The sequence below is a fragment of the Desarmillaria tabescens genome (genome assembly GCF_030435595.1).
Source record: "Desarmillaria tabescens strain CCBAS 213 chromosome Unknown EV420scaffold_1, whole genome shotgun sequence".
Classification (NCBI taxonomy): Eukaryota; Fungi; Basidiomycota; class Agaricomycetes; order Agaricales; family Physalacriaceae; genus Desarmillaria; species Desarmillaria tabescens.
Genome location: NW_026848300.1, coordinates 1467223 through 1481984, shown reverse-complemented (window position 1 = coordinate 1481984; position 14762 = coordinate 1467223). Strand labels below are relative to the sequence as shown.

General features: G+C 48.9%; 6 protein-coding genes across 6 annotated transcripts; 2 read left to right on the top strand and 4 right to left on the bottom strand.

Moving 5' to 3' along the window:
- Nucleotides 1-38: 38 nt before the first annotated feature.
- On the top strand, nucleotides 39-2629 carry EV420DRAFT_1633943 (uncharacterized protein; the record flags this gene model as incomplete). The annotated part of the gene is made up of 5 exons (XM_060476254.1): nucleotides 39-330; nucleotides 381-1042; nucleotides 1097-2086; nucleotides 2141-2287; nucleotides 2342-2629. The coding sequence occupies 5 exons, from the start codon at nucleotides 39-41 to the stop codon at nucleotides 2627-2629; spliced, it is 2379 nt and encodes a 792-aa protein (XP_060339313.1).
- A 108-nt stretch (nucleotides 2630-2737) lies between these two features.
- Nucleotides 2738-4321, bottom strand: EV420DRAFT_38778 (uncharacterized protein). The gene is made up of 3 exons (XM_060481946.1): nucleotides 4214-4321; nucleotides 3758-4159; nucleotides 2738-3707 (listed from the first exon to the last, which is right to left on the bottom strand). The coding sequence occupies exons 2-3, from the start codon at nucleotides 3951-3953 to the stop codon at nucleotides 2869-2871; spliced, it is 1035 nt and encodes a 344-aa protein (XP_060339312.1). The 5' UTR covers nucleotides 3954-4159; nucleotides 4214-4321; the 3' UTR covers nucleotides 2738-2868.
- On the bottom strand, nucleotides 3952-6434 carry EV420DRAFT_38403 (cytochrome P450). Its single transcript, XM_060481921.1, has 13 exons — nucleotides 5945-6434; nucleotides 5820-5889; nucleotides 5634-5771; nucleotides 5421-5584; nucleotides 5264-5364; nucleotides 5075-5198; nucleotides 5010-5023; nucleotides 4764-4953; nucleotides 4653-4709; nucleotides 4581-4605; nucleotides 4408-4530; nucleotides 4214-4357; nucleotides 3952-4159 (listed from the first exon to the last, which is right to left on the bottom strand). The coding sequence occupies exons 1-13, from the start codon at nucleotides 6246-6248 to the stop codon at nucleotides 4081-4083; spliced, it is 1533 nt and encodes a 510-aa protein (XP_060339311.1). The 5' UTR covers nucleotides 6249-6434; the 3' UTR covers nucleotides 3952-4080.
- A 2059-nt stretch (nucleotides 6435-8493) lies between these two features.
- EV420DRAFT_38399 (uncharacterized protein) lies at nucleotides 8494-10135 on the bottom strand. The gene is made up of 2 exons (XM_060481920.1): nucleotides 9303-10135; nucleotides 8494-9252 (listed from the first exon to the last, which is right to left on the bottom strand). The coding sequence occupies exons 1-2, from the start codon at nucleotides 9994-9996 to the stop codon at nucleotides 8708-8710; spliced, it is 1239 nt and encodes a 412-aa protein (XP_060339310.1). The 5' UTR covers nucleotides 9997-10135; the 3' UTR covers nucleotides 8494-8707.
- Nucleotides 10136-11518: 1383 nt separating this feature from the next.
- On the top strand, nucleotides 11519-13709 carry EV420DRAFT_1659998 (uncharacterized protein; the record flags this gene model as incomplete). The annotated part of the gene is made up of 10 exons (XM_060478900.1): nucleotides 11519-11617; nucleotides 11668-11805; nucleotides 11871-11913; nucleotides 11950-12002; nucleotides 12055-12177; nucleotides 12226-12240; nucleotides 12297-12419; nucleotides 12464-12501; nucleotides 12558-12837; nucleotides 12901-13709. 10 exons carry the CDS (start codon nucleotides 11519-11521, stop codon nucleotides 13237-13239), a joined length of 1251 nt encoding a protein of 416 aa, XP_060339309.1. The 3' UTR covers nucleotides 13240-13709.
- Nucleotides 13673-14647, bottom strand: EV420DRAFT_1257509 (chitin synthase III catalytic subunit; the record flags this gene model as incomplete). Its single annotated transcript, XM_060466837.1, has 2 exons — nucleotides 13673-13707; nucleotides 13759-14647. 2 exons carry the CDS (start codon nucleotides 14645-14647, stop codon nucleotides 13673-13675), a joined length of 924 nt encoding a protein of 307 aa, XP_060339308.1.
- Between the last annotated feature and the right edge of the window lie 115 nt (nucleotides 14648-14762).

The window sequence follows — 14762 nt, the reverse complement described above, 5'->3', positions numbered from 1 at the left end:
CGGAAGAGTGAATAATTCTGGTCCAGGAAGATCCTACGATGGCAATTCACCCAGTTCCTGGACCGGCGTATGCTATCTTAGCAGCGGCCAATGGTAGCAATCCTCAACTGGCTTCCTACAGCATCGCTCAAGCCGTTTCGTCACTTTCATCAACGGCGAATAACCTCCAGGTGTCGTCGCTACCAGTGTCGAACGGTTTCCGGGCGAACACGGTCCACAACACTGCATTCAAGGCTCCGGCTCACAAACATGCACATCACCTCCATTCTATACCGCCTCGGGAAAAGAGTACAAGGACGCTCATTATTGATCATATGCTATGGGTTCACGGTGCGCTAATATGCCAAATGTTCGACGAATTTTATTCATATTCTATGTAGGACGAACACGGTTTGCTCAGGCCCGAGCAGAACTAGGCATGACGGATCGCACCGGCGGACCTCGATCCCAAAATTATATCCATCGTCGACGCCCAGAAAACTTTGAAGAGGAAGAGGTGGTGGGCAGCGATGGCGAAGATGTCGTTATGCTCAAGACTAGAGCTGCTGGTCGTCACCATGATCCTCTCAGCGATGCCGAAGAAGAACGGCTGCGCAACCAGGATCTGTCTCTTGCTCGAAGCCTTCGCCTACGGGCAGAGGACCTCGAGAAGATCGTTCTGTCCATGCTTGAGCAGCCGCCTCCGGTTTTGCCCATACCAGACGAAGACATCCTCACACCGCCAACATCACCGCAAATCCATCCATCCAACCAGCGTACAGGCTCCCATCCTCATACCTTGCCCAATGGCGTCCGTCTTCGTCTAGCCCTTGGTGTCATGATCAATGACCTCTTTGCCAGACATGCTCCGCCACCGCCCTTCCGTCATCAACGTTCCCAGCAACCAAACTCGCCAGCTGTGAGTCATACACCTTCCGATATCTCATCGGTCGACCCTACCTACCTTCCTACACCGTCACATTTGCCACCTGCCCTGACTGCCGTATCTTCTGTTTCTGCGTACTCGCCACTCGTTCCAGGGTACAACCAGCACAACTATCCTGTAAGTCATCCGAATTATGTCCTTATATGCGCTCGCTCACCTGCATTTATCTAGCCCAAGACCCCCATAAAACCAGCAGGCCGTGTCCACGCTTTATATCTGGAAGGCGCAGATCCCAGTACAGCCAATTCGCCGCCGGCATTCCGGTGTCCTAGACATCTCCATACAGGTTGCGAAATATGTGTTGGAGCCAAATCCTCTGTGCGAGTTGCCAGTGGACGTGGTCGCTCAAATTCCACTGCTGCGCCCGGTGTAGGTGACCGGCCGACAAGGATGGGTCTCGCGCCTACGTGGAAAGGCACAACAGCCGGTATGAGCCCTGACGGAGGTGGAATAACAGGATGGAAAGACGGCAGCGGTATCGGGTCTGGGCTCGCGAGAACAGCAGCAGGGGGAAGCGTTTTGAGGCGTAACAACCAGGCAGACGAAGTCATGGGGTTAGGAATCGGTACAGGTTCAGGGAACACCAAATTGTCTGCTTTGATTCCCAGGTTCTTGAGGCTGTCCGCTTTAGCAGCAGTAGAGTTGGGACGGGAGAAGAGAGAAGAGGCTGGCTTCGAATCGCCACGATCAAAGGATGGAGATGGGGGTGGTTACATATCCGCAGGGGAACGTAGCCATGAAAATGGGAGGATGTATGGAGAATTATCTCCTTTACCATCACCTGCTCATACGTCGACTGTTCGGGCTATTGCTGAGGCCCAAAATCGGTTATATGGCGTAGCTCTTCGCCCGTCGAGACAATGGTACATGCTTCTCGCTGGCTTACTGACTAGGGCGGTGTTAGAGGGGTACTTGACGGATGGTTGGAGAGGTTCTCATGCCGTGGAGTGTTTGTTGACTGTCGGGCTTGGTATCATTGAGCCTGTGCCTGGCAGAGAGGCAGAGCCTGATCAAGCATGGAAGGAATTTGACCCGGACGAAATGCCGAGCTTGTCCGAGGCGGCGCGGGTGCTCTTTCCTGGACTTCGGCAGGGCGCGCCGTTGAGGAAAGGTGCGGAGGAACAAGAATTTGAGATGGAAATGGATGAACGGCTACGAAGAGTAAGTGATCTTTATTGACAACAATCTACCCTGCACTCACCATCTTCTCCGTAGTTCTATGATATCCCTGCGTCGACCCCAGACTTGTCAACACACATGGAAGATCTTGCATGGCAATATCCTGCGGAACCAGTTGAACGTGCGGCGGTCAGGTTCTGCGAAGCTATTGCCAAATGGCGAGGCAAACCAGAGTTAGAGACTGTGAGTATATATTCCGTCAATCGGAGCATTGATCCACTTATCATGACACGTTAGTACAAGAAGAAATCCTCGGCATCAAGTAACGGCTCGTCTTCGGCTATGACAATCGAGTCGCTTGTGCATTCCAATCCGGTCAGTCCGCCGACGAGTAGGGACCCACTTCGACTCCCGCCGAGATTCCGCACAAACGCACCGGCTAATGACCGGCAGCCAAATATTGAGACGTACTTTATCCCGACGCAGTACTCGACGAGCGGAGACAACAACGCGTGGGGGTGGAATAAGCGGCCACGGTCACCTGAGGATGATCGCACTCGCATGTCCAAGAGAGTTCACGTATGAGCTCGACAAACTTGGGCGTGATGTATCATTATTGCTGTTCGTACGCTAGGTGTTATTATTTGTAGCTTTTGGGATCAGTTCGCTGTTTATCGTTTTTTTGTTGTGCAGTCGTCGTGGACTTTAGTATACGTCAAGTCGTCCAACACTTGTATTTCTAGGCATTATAATTGAATATCTCCAGCTCAATATACGTTCTATCAAGATGACTAGTAGAAACTTGGTAATAGGGAAGGAAAATTCTATCCATCATACGGCTCTAACGACAAGAGATCTGACCAGGGCACGTCGCTTCTAGCCGACCCGAAGCCGTTTGCGTGAGAAACTACTTTGCCTTCTTCCAGTATCTCAATACAATTGCCTTCCGAGAACGATACCAGATCCGACCATGAGACCTCCCCAGTCGATTGAAGAGCCAGCGCTGCTAAGACGTTGTCGAGAGACTTGTACGTAGGGAATCCTGTGACGAAGGTGCTAACGGAAGAAACCATGGCAGAATCTTGATTAGTGTAGGCGAGCTCTGAGGTGTCTGAGGTTTTGGCGAATTCCAAACCCTGAGTAGATTCGCTTTGGGATGGTGGTACTGGTGTCGAAGGCACAGAGCTGGAACACATGCTGAATGAATCTTCTGTCTCCTCCAGAATAGCGTCCTCGTCGATGACAACAGACTTGATAGTATCCCAAGCAGACCGCCTATCAAAGATAGCTCTTACGTCTTCTTCTTCTGCGCATTCTTCGATCGCCCGGCGAACTCGCGCCACTACGTTCGTATCATCACCATCGTCGTAGTCGGAAAACCTTTTGTAATCTCCAGTCGTGGCGGGCTTCTTGAACCAAACCGTAGAGCTTCGTTTCCTTTGATGTATACGGGGTTCCGGAGGAGAGAAATAGGATAAAGAATAGCTCCTGCGTCGTAGCGCGTCGCTACTTTTGGTGCTATCTAGAGTGTCACGATGTTTGACGAAATGAGAAATGTGTGGTTCGCATTCGGTGGTGCTGGATGGGCGCGAGACATTGGTGCTAACTTTGGAGTTGGCGCAGGATATGTCCATGACGGACTGGCAACGGTCTTGTTGCGAATCTGCACAAAATAAGAGCTCGCCCTAGCAAAAAAATTTAAAATAAGCGAACATGTAGTCGGCTGGAGATCTTGGAGTCCCCGTTCGAGGTCGTTGAGGCTCATGCCAGAGTCATAGAGAAACGGTGTGTCGTTTGAGCGAGTTAGACGTGACGGTCGTGTTACAGTAGATATGTAGAAGAACAGACGTTGGATGTAGGCATAGAGGTGGAGAATAGCAGAAGTAATGAGCTGTATTGGAGACTGCATAGATGATGGTGGTAAAGGACAAGAAGCAATTCTGGTTAACAACCGCCGGTAAGATAATACCACGTTATACGATCGGCGATCATCGTGAGGTCGCTATTCGAAAATTTCCAGGCTTTCCATTTCCCGTTCAACACCGTTCCGGGTCTATCAGTGCCTGCGCCTGGGTAGAACGCGCCTTGAACACACATTTGAAAGGCAAGGGGAAGCTGAAACCATCGTGTTACTTTCTACTATACAGCATTGAAAAATATCGGGTATACCTCAAAGATTCACCAGTGAACGTGTCGCTAGGTTCAATGACGTGCCCATCAGAGTCCACGGCCTTTGAAAGGGACAGTGTGGATGCAATAGACGCGATGGCAATCCAGGCGGTATTCGAAGCTAGATGTCGTCCAGGACATATGCTGTGAATGTTGTTACCAAGCAAGCTTCGAACTCGAACAATGACACGAACCGTCTTCCAAAACCAAACGCAATCGTCGAGTCGGGGGGCAATTGTTGGCCGTCCTTTTTCATGAAACGGTCAGGGTTAAACACCAAAGGGTTCGGATACTCTTTCTCGTCATGGAGGATCGCCCTACAACAACGTCGTGACATTATAAACGACCATCCCATGCACGAACTGACCAAGTATTTCCAATGACCGTCGCGCCTAAGAACTAATTCAGAGAAACTCAAGACTTTCCAAGCAGAACACACCGCCAGGAATGAAATAGCCCTTGTATATGTCGTCTTTCATGCTACGGTGGGCAACACCTAAATGAATGGTGAGCTCTGAAAACCATAGCCATCAACGTGAAGAACCATCACCCATGGGTACAACAGGATTCCATCTTAGCGCCTCTGTTAGAATAGCGTCGATATATGGCAGTCGTGGGCGATCATCAAAGTTTGGCAATCGGCACTGGCCCACCACATCATCCAGCTCTGCTTGGGCTTTGGCCAGGACCTCTGGATAAAGCACGAATGCAAGGATTGCAGAAAGAACTGTTGAAACCGTCTGTGCGACCAGCTGTATTAAGCTGATCAAACCAATTGATAACTAACAAATCTTACAGTGTCGGCACCCGCTGATCATCACGAAATAAGCTAAGTTTTCCCTTAAAACCCAAAGAACGTACCACCAAAAGCCACCCCAGACGCATTCTTGAGGACTTCCAGGTACGTCTCTGATTCGGAGGCTCCGTTTTGTTTCATGTTCTTGAGATTTTCAGAGACAAATGATGGCGACGCAGTACCCTTGGCCTTTGACGAAACGAGGAGCAATGAGCCTTATGGTTCAGTTTCGACCAGCTTTAATGAATACTTACGACTGATTCCGCCGTATATCTAAAAGGCTCCTCTCTCATGTCTTCAACGTTCTTCCTCCATCTTCGCGCAAGCTTCTTGAATTTGGCGCCAGGAAACCAATCTTCGGTAGGCAGTATTAAGAAACGAGCCACGTTTCAGCAGAAAGACATGCCCTACCAGGTATATTTTTAAGTATGGGAAGGAGGTCGACGAGAAATACCCCGTAAGTCAAACTGAGGCGAATGCTGGTCATAGCCTGATCTACCAGATTCACGAAAGGATCATCATCTGGTTCGACATCGTAGCCATAAACGGTTTTCATGATAATTGAGCCCGCGTGACTAGGGATGAATAAGATTTTCGTTAACAAAGATGCCGAATTCGACCTACTGACGAACATGCTGGAAGAAATTGTCGGAAGACTGTAGCAATTGTCGTAGCAAGACCGACGTAGCCTTCAATTGTACTGGATAATAAGATGGAAGAGCACGAGGCTGAAAATATTGATGGAACACCCTCCGATGCAATCTAAGGAGGAAATTACTATCAAGCCCCAGTGCGAAGAAGAGCACTTACCTCCACCAGTCCGAATATCGCATAAAAGCGAAGCTGAAATTCCATCCCGCCAGGAACAGCATATGCATATCTGAAAGATGAAAAATTAGAATCTAGGGTAAATCTTAAGTATAATCCATTCAGACCAGGTCTATCCGAGTAGTTTCCAGAGCGCTTTTCCAGGAGTTCCGTGGTTGCTTGTGCTGAGTTGAGGACAATAGTTGGACTGCCAGGAGTATCCAGATATATGACGTCGCCATAGGAAGCCGACCATTTAGCATAAGTGAGCCACGGATACTCAGCGGGAATATCCCAAAGATTTCCTATGAGGGGAAGGCCCTTCGGTCCCGGAGGCAAAGGCAGAGAACCTCGATTGTGGTGGGGGCGGAAGCGACGGTGGAGCAAGATCACTACAAACGCGAGAAATACGAGCAAGGAAATCGTATACATGTGGATGAGGACACGTAGTAGCCGATAAGGGAAAAGAATTATGTCTCCCTTCTTATAGCAACACGGATGGGACGTAGTAGCCAGGAACGTGGGGTGGCGAACTCCTGGAGATACTCAGGAAGCTCAAGTGCATCCGACATGGTGAGATCTCCGTCGATATATGCACGGGACTGTCCAAACGCAGAAAGATCCAATTGGTGGGTCTTGGGAGTGGCTGGGGTTCGAAGGTGGCCTATCAATTGTGAGGTATTAGAACAATCCTTCAGCATGTCTTGGAAATTTGACGAACCAGCAGATATTTCCATTAGTGTGAATGATCTGAAAGCACGGAAGACTTGGCGGGTCACTATTTCCATTTCTGAAGTGTAGGACATGACTGCATCAAAGATCACCCAATCGACCAGAAGGGTTGAAAAGTTCTGATACCCTTGAGCTCTTCGGACAAGTGTTCTCGCGACGAAAGATGACAAGGAAGGGCGTTTAAACAGTTGGAACTATACCAGGAAGGTAACTAGTTGCGTATGTTCCTGTCAATATTCACAGTGAACACAATCGGATGGACACTTACGGAGACCCAAAAAATTCAGTGAAGCTCCGCATGGTATACCCAGTTCCAAATGGCGCTAACGGATTCATCAGGACATCGGACAGAAGAGTACTTTCGACGTGAGACAGCCGAGGCGTAATATCCGAGGGACTGTTCCTCGCAACACGCGTCCAGTTCGCCCTGAGCAAGGGCTTGTACTTGTAGTGGTGGAACTTTCGGAGCTCCGCAACAGTGGGTCTAACAAGTAGCAATCGTCTGATTGTACAGATAAATATAGAACAAACTTACCGGTGGGCGTACATTCTTTCAAGTGGGACATTAAGAAGGGAATTACTGACAATTGTACTTAGTAGAATCGTTGGTGCGATTCATCTGTGACGACTTACCAGAATTCTTTCCAATAGTAGAGTCGAGTGTAGCTAGTAGATCCATCCACCTTACTGGGTGCATCGATAGATCCTGCGGCGTATCACATTGAACTCCCGGGAGCTTTGTGGTACTTTTTGTATACCCTTCTCTATATGCCGCTAGAAGAAAGGCGACATCGGCAGAGAGATGAAGAACTCGTCCCTGTGACGGAGATGGGATTGCTTCAGTGATTAGACACACTTACGGCGAAGATTAGAACGGTATGACCAGCACCGGCCCATATAAAGGGACCCACAGGTCCGTCTGGTCACTGCTCCTAGTTCAACATGGTTTGCCCAAGGCTGTTATCGAGCCAACTGAGCGATATCGAGTTCCTGAAAAAGCTGGTACGAGTTTGAAAGGCTATTTTCACGTTCGCCAAGTGGGCACATTCTATTCTCAACAATCCCAAGCTTCCCGTATATATATGTACAAGTTCTGAGCTTTTGGTCGTGGGCTCGGCTTGGGCGTAGATTAGCGGGTAGTGAGGATAGGATATTGTAGTGCAGTTATTGATGTCCCTGCGTCTAGTGTGCCTCAGGTACCAGATGAATGAAGCCAGGTAGGTTGGGGCATACACGTAGAGATGAGATGCGGCGCCAGTGCAACATCCCGCATGCCGATTTGGGAGCCTAAGAAGAGCCAAGAAGCTGAGAGTGCTGAGATGCCTTAAACTATTTCCTGAAAAGCTGAGCACAGTAAACAGACTCTGTAGTCCATTAAACGTAAGTTACAGATGCTTGAATTGATTTATTTGTTCGCCTTGGCCGAGCTAAGAACCCCGGGACGTCCGAATACAACGTCGGCGATATCATCGTAGCATTTGTTCCGCTGGGTGTAGTGAGAGGACAAATCCCTGTACTTGTACAAGTTAAAGAAGTAGAAAGAAGTAGCGCAACGTAGTGCGGTGATCAACTTCGGCAAATTATTTGCGGTTCCGAATCCAGGGCATGAAGATTCTGTACGATACACATCCCTTTCTCATGGTACTCGATGATAAGTGTTAGCAACCATTGTGGGGTAGAAAAATTGAATGTTTCCCAAGCGCCAAATCTGGTCCGTATACGTACATGCATAAAATCAAGACAAGAAATATTAGATGCAAAACACGGAAAACGAGGTAAGAGAGTAGGATGATATAAAGCGACCACAGAAATAACGTATTAAAGGACAGAGGGCTAACTCTACCACCTTCATCCAGATGAACTATCAGCACCAGCACGAATAGGTCTGAAAAAGATATGATAGGTATATGGAAACCTTTTATATGCAACGATGGGAGGTGATGATTGTGTGTATGAGCGTGAAAAATGCAATCTGGGGGATGTTTGGGTATGGTAAATGATGAGAAAACAAGACAGGGTGATGTAATGGAGCTTGGTCCAGTATCCTCCTACTGAATGCGACGGCGTTACTGTCCTAGTCCAACTCCGGCCTATCCTATGCTGGGAATAAATCGTCTATAGTCGTATCATTCATCTCCCGCAACATAACAACTCGTCCACTACCGGCCAGCATACGGATCAAAGGCGGCTTGAGGCCCTGGAGACGTCCTCCCATACATCGGTGCGGGAGATTTGGTACGCAACGCTGCTGATGGACCTGGACTAGCACGACCTGCAGGCGTAGGAGATGCTCGACCAGTATCACCATAGGCCAACCCAGGCCCTGGACTCATCCTGCCAGCACCAGTCATCTGCGTCATGGGAATGGCCTCGCCTTGTGACCATTCAGCGCCAGAGGGTGCATCATTGAATGTATTTGGCACGGGCCCACGATATGGGTCATAGTATGCATTGCTGGCATTTGGATCATCACGGTATGGGATGGGCTGGTTGGGATTCAAGTGAGGGAGAGGAGGCACGGCATAGGGATCATGAGCCAGGTCTGGTGTAGAGAAGTTGTTGGTTGAGGTGGAAGGGGCACGAGACAAGGAAACCTCAGACCCAGTGTCGAAGCCAGCTCGACCAGTGCTGTGAACAGGGAGAGGGTGGACATCGCCACCGTCGGAACCGTGAGCATTAAGCTCTGGCCATTTGATAGCTTCGCCTGAACAGACTGTGAATTTAACGAATGGATGGAAGAAATGGTAGGCTTACCATCGTCAAAGTCGGAGAATCGTTTTCTCGTCAACTTCCATACAATGAAACCAATGATGCCCAAGAGCGCAACCCCACCAGCGACAGACAGACCAATAATTGTGCCAGTGCTAACCCCAGAGCTGCCACTAGAACTAGAGCTGCTCGTGCTGCTGCTGGACGCACTACTGGATGTGGCCGACCCAGTCTCACTACTTCTTGTGTTCGTGTTAGTAATTGTTACTGTGACTGGTTGACCAGCATCGTTGGTGGAAACAGACTCGGTTGTCTGTATCTGGGGAGTCTGAGAAGTCTGGGCGTTGTTTTGAGAGGTGGTTTGCTGGTTGTTCGTAGTGGTCTGGGTGTTATTGTTATCGGTGGGGCTGGTATTTCCCGATGTGGTGGTCGCTGTCTGCTGTTGGTTGGTTGTCGACGTGGTGGTCTGCTGCTGCTGGGTCGTTGTTGTCTGTTCCTGCGTCGTCGTGGTCTGTTGGGCAGTGGTAGTAGCAGCGGTAGTTGTTTGCTGCTCTTGGGTCGTCGTGGTCTGCTGTCCTCCCGTCGTTGTTGTACCAGTTGCCGCTGTTGTCGCTGCTTCTGTGCCCTGACCACTACTGGCTGCCTGGCGAGGCAAATGTGGTCGCTCCCAAGCGCTAGAGGCCTGGGCCAGCGCAATGGCCAGGAGACACGAGAGAAGAAGCGAACGGGACGGCTTCATTGGGAATTAGGATAGGCGAATATACTTGGCGTCTAGTATAGGGTAAAACAAGAAAATTTGGAGGGGGAAAAAGGAATACAGTGGCGCTGGACGAGGTCGCTGGTGAGAACGTTGAAGATAGCGAAACGACAATGTCACAAATGTCACACACGTAGTTGACACGCTGCATAGCCTTCGCGCAGCAACAGCGATCTTCTGCACTGCAACGGATGATACAGAAGCCTAACATATCATCGCTTTCTATACTACGCATGACGCTTATCCGTCATCGACATGGAGTTCGACTGCGTACAATAACTGGCTATTTTTCCGAATAAAGTTCTCGAGTCTATGGAATATTGCTTGCAGATGTACAGCCAGTGCTTAACATCCGAGTCGGAGTCTCAGTTGGCTGCTCCGGGTTGCGTTTGACTGTCTACACAACCATCATAACTCATCTATCGGACGCCCCTTTTGCCGACACGCTTGCTATGCATCTCAGTATTCTTCGAATTTTCTTGCGCATGGGACTTTTTGTAAACTTTTCTTTCTGGACAAGCACTGAGCACTTGAGCTCCGGCGAGGAAACCCGAACATCGCAACCGTCAGCTTTTTGAAGGGTCAGCGGGACTGCTACTGCTACTTCCTGATCTCTAATGCAGGGTCTCTGGCATCAAATGATTAAACATTGGACCTTGCAGTTCTGGTCTTCCAGTTCACCAAAGTATCCGCCTTCCCTCTGGAGCCAACTTGGCGGAAAGTAAACAATTATGAATACATTTCTAGCCTTATCCACGCAAACCAGAAATCTATCTTCATAAGGTGGAAAGGATTTCGAGGTGCGTTGCCCTCCTTGTGATTGATGTCAGGTGCCGAGTCTAAGCCGTATGTCATTTCAGCAGGTTTTGGGCAGAGTATCCCCGCTGAAGTGTGCATTGTAGGTAGTACCTCCGTCGCGTTTGTGTATGCCTCTCGCGTTATAAATATTCCCTCTTGCAGAATCCTACAAGACTTTACGATTAGCGCACCCAAGTTGTCCTTGTCACCAGGGCCTCAGGCTGTTTCACGACATGCAATGCCTCTCTTGTGTTCCTGTGCAGTGGATCGGTCCAGCGAACGCAATTACAAGTCATCAAATCCATACATTTCATGTGGTAAATTGTCTCACAGATTCTGCTATTTCAAGTTTTACTGATACCGCAACAAGTGTATAGACTCAATCTACAAGAATGCGCATTCAATGTTCTACTGTCGACGCATTAGTAGAAAATTACTACTACGATGCTTCAATTTCAACTACCATCTACCCACAAAGGTGAGCAGGTTCCGTGGGTCGCAAGTACCAAGGAGCGCCTTTTGGTGAAATTCAAGTTAGAAACGAAATGTTGGTTTTCTTTGAGGTCGAATCCACTGCTAATAAACAAACATACAAGCACCCACTTGGCATCCAGGATAGAGAATAAATAGACGTATGTGCGGTGGCACGTGCTGACGGTCCATGTTGACTTGTGGGTCCATGCTGACCTGTCATTTCTTTCTTTCGATGGAAAAACATTCATATGATGTCGAAGTTGGATCAGAAATCGCCAATTCGCTGGCAAGGACACTAAAAGATTCCCAGCGACAGTTAAAGCAGTCTGAGGTGGGATACAACCTTGGTTGAATGAACATGTTGTTGACTTGGAAGTCTAGGTAAATGCGAAAGAATTAGAAAAATCCAACAAGATCTTGACGGAGAACATCGAGAAACTCAAGCAGGAGAATAGTAGATTGACTTATGAGCTTGCTGGAGCTCGAGACTCCAAGACTGCCGTAAAGGCTGAACAAGCGGTAAGTAACGCTAAGCATTTCCCCGGAAAGCAGTTACTTAATTCACACAAGAAATCATCCTAAAGCGTGAGGAAGTCGAAAATGATGTTGAAACGGCAGATGTCCAAGGTAATCAGATGGAATAATTGACGACCCAGTACGAAGATATCAAGGAAAAATATCAGAAGGAAAAGACAAAGCGACGTCAGGTTCGCCAGGTACGCGACTTGCTCTGGCAATGGCAGTAGTACTGAAAGTCTACGGTCGTAGCGATGTGATGCGTTGACGGCGCAGTTGGCTGAGACCACTGGTGAGGGAGCAGCATTGAAGAAACGGATTGGCGAGCTCGAGGAAGTATTGGAGAAGCTCAAAAAGGATTTCGAATCAAGAAAGGTGCGCCTCTTTGTTTCACCACTGTCTACTGACTAAGTGGCTTTTAAGGCTATTTCTTTACGTGTAGGCCGCCTATACGTCTACGATGTACATGCGTTTCTTTCACATCTCAAGTTCAGAACAAGCGCAAGATGTTGATGGATGCAATAGGGCAACGCCCCTTTGAAAGACCACAAGTTCAAGTAGGTCCAGTCGCGAAACACAGCTTCAATATCGCCACCTTCCGCAAGTTTTTAAGCTCTGTGTGTTGTCCCTTGATTAGGTGTTTACGTCCCACTAACGCTAGATCATCCTTTCCGCACACCAGAAACCCAAACTACAAACGTCAGTTCCGGGATATAGGCCATAGCGTGTGTCAGTAGCTAATTTCAATTAATTAGCGTTGCTTCGGCCGACAGGTCGATCTTTCTTGAGTATTCGGACCCATTCTTGTGGTCTGGGAAGCCCGGTGGACATGCCTTATTATTTGCGCCATGTCATAAACTCCAACTTAACGAAGTTGAGACAAAATGGATTGCACATCCAATGAAAGAGATGTACGGGACCACCAAAGAGTTATTCGCTCTCAATCATAATACCGCTTATTACGAGGGGACATACAGGTGCTTACCTCTGAGCCACGAGATGATTCCCGGAGGCTGCACGGATCTCTCTGGATTGGTATGCGTTTTGCTGAGTTATAAAACCCAAAAATATTCAACACTAAAAACTGGTTTTATCAAGGATCTGGAGGCACTCGCCCGCGCCACGATTTCTGACAATAGAGCATCGTATAAACTGTATCAAGATCACTTCCAGGCAGTTATGGATCTTTGGAAATCCAACATTCTCAAAGCAGAATGCATTGGCCTGCAATATGTTGGCTTCAATGAAGGGCTATATAACGCGCTTGTGCCTATGGGTCGGAAATTGAGCGACGGAGGTTTCGAAAGCACAAGTTCTAGAGTAGACGCCCGGGGGAAACCATATGCTAGACGCAGATCGATAATCGGGCATGACGACGATAGAATGACCGAGTATTCCGGGAACTATGAGCATCGAGCTAAAAGGCGAAGAGAGTGACAGTATGGTTCCGTACATAATGAGGGCGCCTAGCGGCATGGTCGGTCCTTCCCGCTCCTGTCATGATTTCTAGTAGCATATGTATCATATTCCGAGATGAGGTAGAAAAAACGCTACAGAAAATGGAGAAAAACGTCGAGAGAGAAGAGTCATGTACGCGTGGTATAAATAGTCTGAAAGTCGTGATTACGGTACTTATGTACATCGAAGGAATCAAGGAGGCGCGTACATGATGCATACAAAAGCCGGCAATTTGTGTCCTGCAGTACGTATGCACAGATGTAAGTACACCTAGGGCATATAGGTAAATAAGTACACGGTTTCCAAGCACAGAACGGATTGTACATGGACGGTACTCGCCCTTTTCAAAAGCGTGATATCGACAGCAACGATAGGATAGTAATACAATCAAGGAAAGTGATGGGGCCAGGAATTATGAAGGATAATAAGTGCCATCGTCCCACGATTCTGCGTAGGAACGTGAGAACAGGAATTACATACAGCACAAAAAGAACACACCTTCGGTTATACTTCTCCACGCCAAATAGAGAACACCTATGCACGCAGTCTCAAGGAGCGTAGCAATGAAGCTGCCGTCGACCTTGGAATTACTCCCGCTACAAATTACTCTCCCCAACAAAAACCATGCAAGCTGGGAAAGCACGAAAAGGACTGCGGCAAGGACGTAGAACCACATGGGACGTGTCTCGTTGAGGACGGCAAGTACAATGTACGCCATCAAGGCAAAGAAGATGACAGCGCACGCTCCGGGCCATATGGTTGTGAAGATAAATAGAGGTATAGAATGCAAGTCTGCCGCCGGGTCGGAGGGTTTTAGGGCGTTGGAGAATCCGAGGGCGACATCGAGGGATATATAGAGGGTAGCGACAAAAAATGCCAGTGTGAGAATGCTGAAGGGCATGATGGACGCCATAGTGCCGTCCTCGACGACCTGCGTCGCGACGATGGCGTTGGCAAGGAGGGCAGCGAAAAGAGCAGCAACGAGACCTGCATGGATGGCTGTGAGTACGACCAGCGCGGTCGTGCCCTGCTCCAGCAGGGAGCCTTGGGTCAATATTGAGAAGGGTAAAGTGAGAAAATAGAGGAAGAGCAGGAAACGGAGCTCGACCCTGCCGACTGCGGCTTTGCGTCGGTTGGTGAGGAAGATGAGGAGACCGACGAAGACCATGCTGAGCGCGCAGACGACGATTTCTGCAATGTTGCTGATGCTGCCGTCCGTTCCTACCCTCGGAATACCGCACACTGGATTGACCCCGACAGCATCATCGTTGCCCTGGTTCTGTAGGGTATCCGGAGAATTGTCGAGCAGGAAACGATAGAAAAGGTTGCACCATGGGTAAGACGGGGTATGGTGGCACAGAGGCGCAAAGTCGCCAAAGCGGGTCATTGAGGAGGGAGGCGGGCGAGATGAAGGTGATAAGGTGAGAGTCTTTTTCGTTGACCGTCGCGTGGTGACCGGCTTCGGCCCGATCCACCATATGATCCGCCGGCCGCCCACTGCC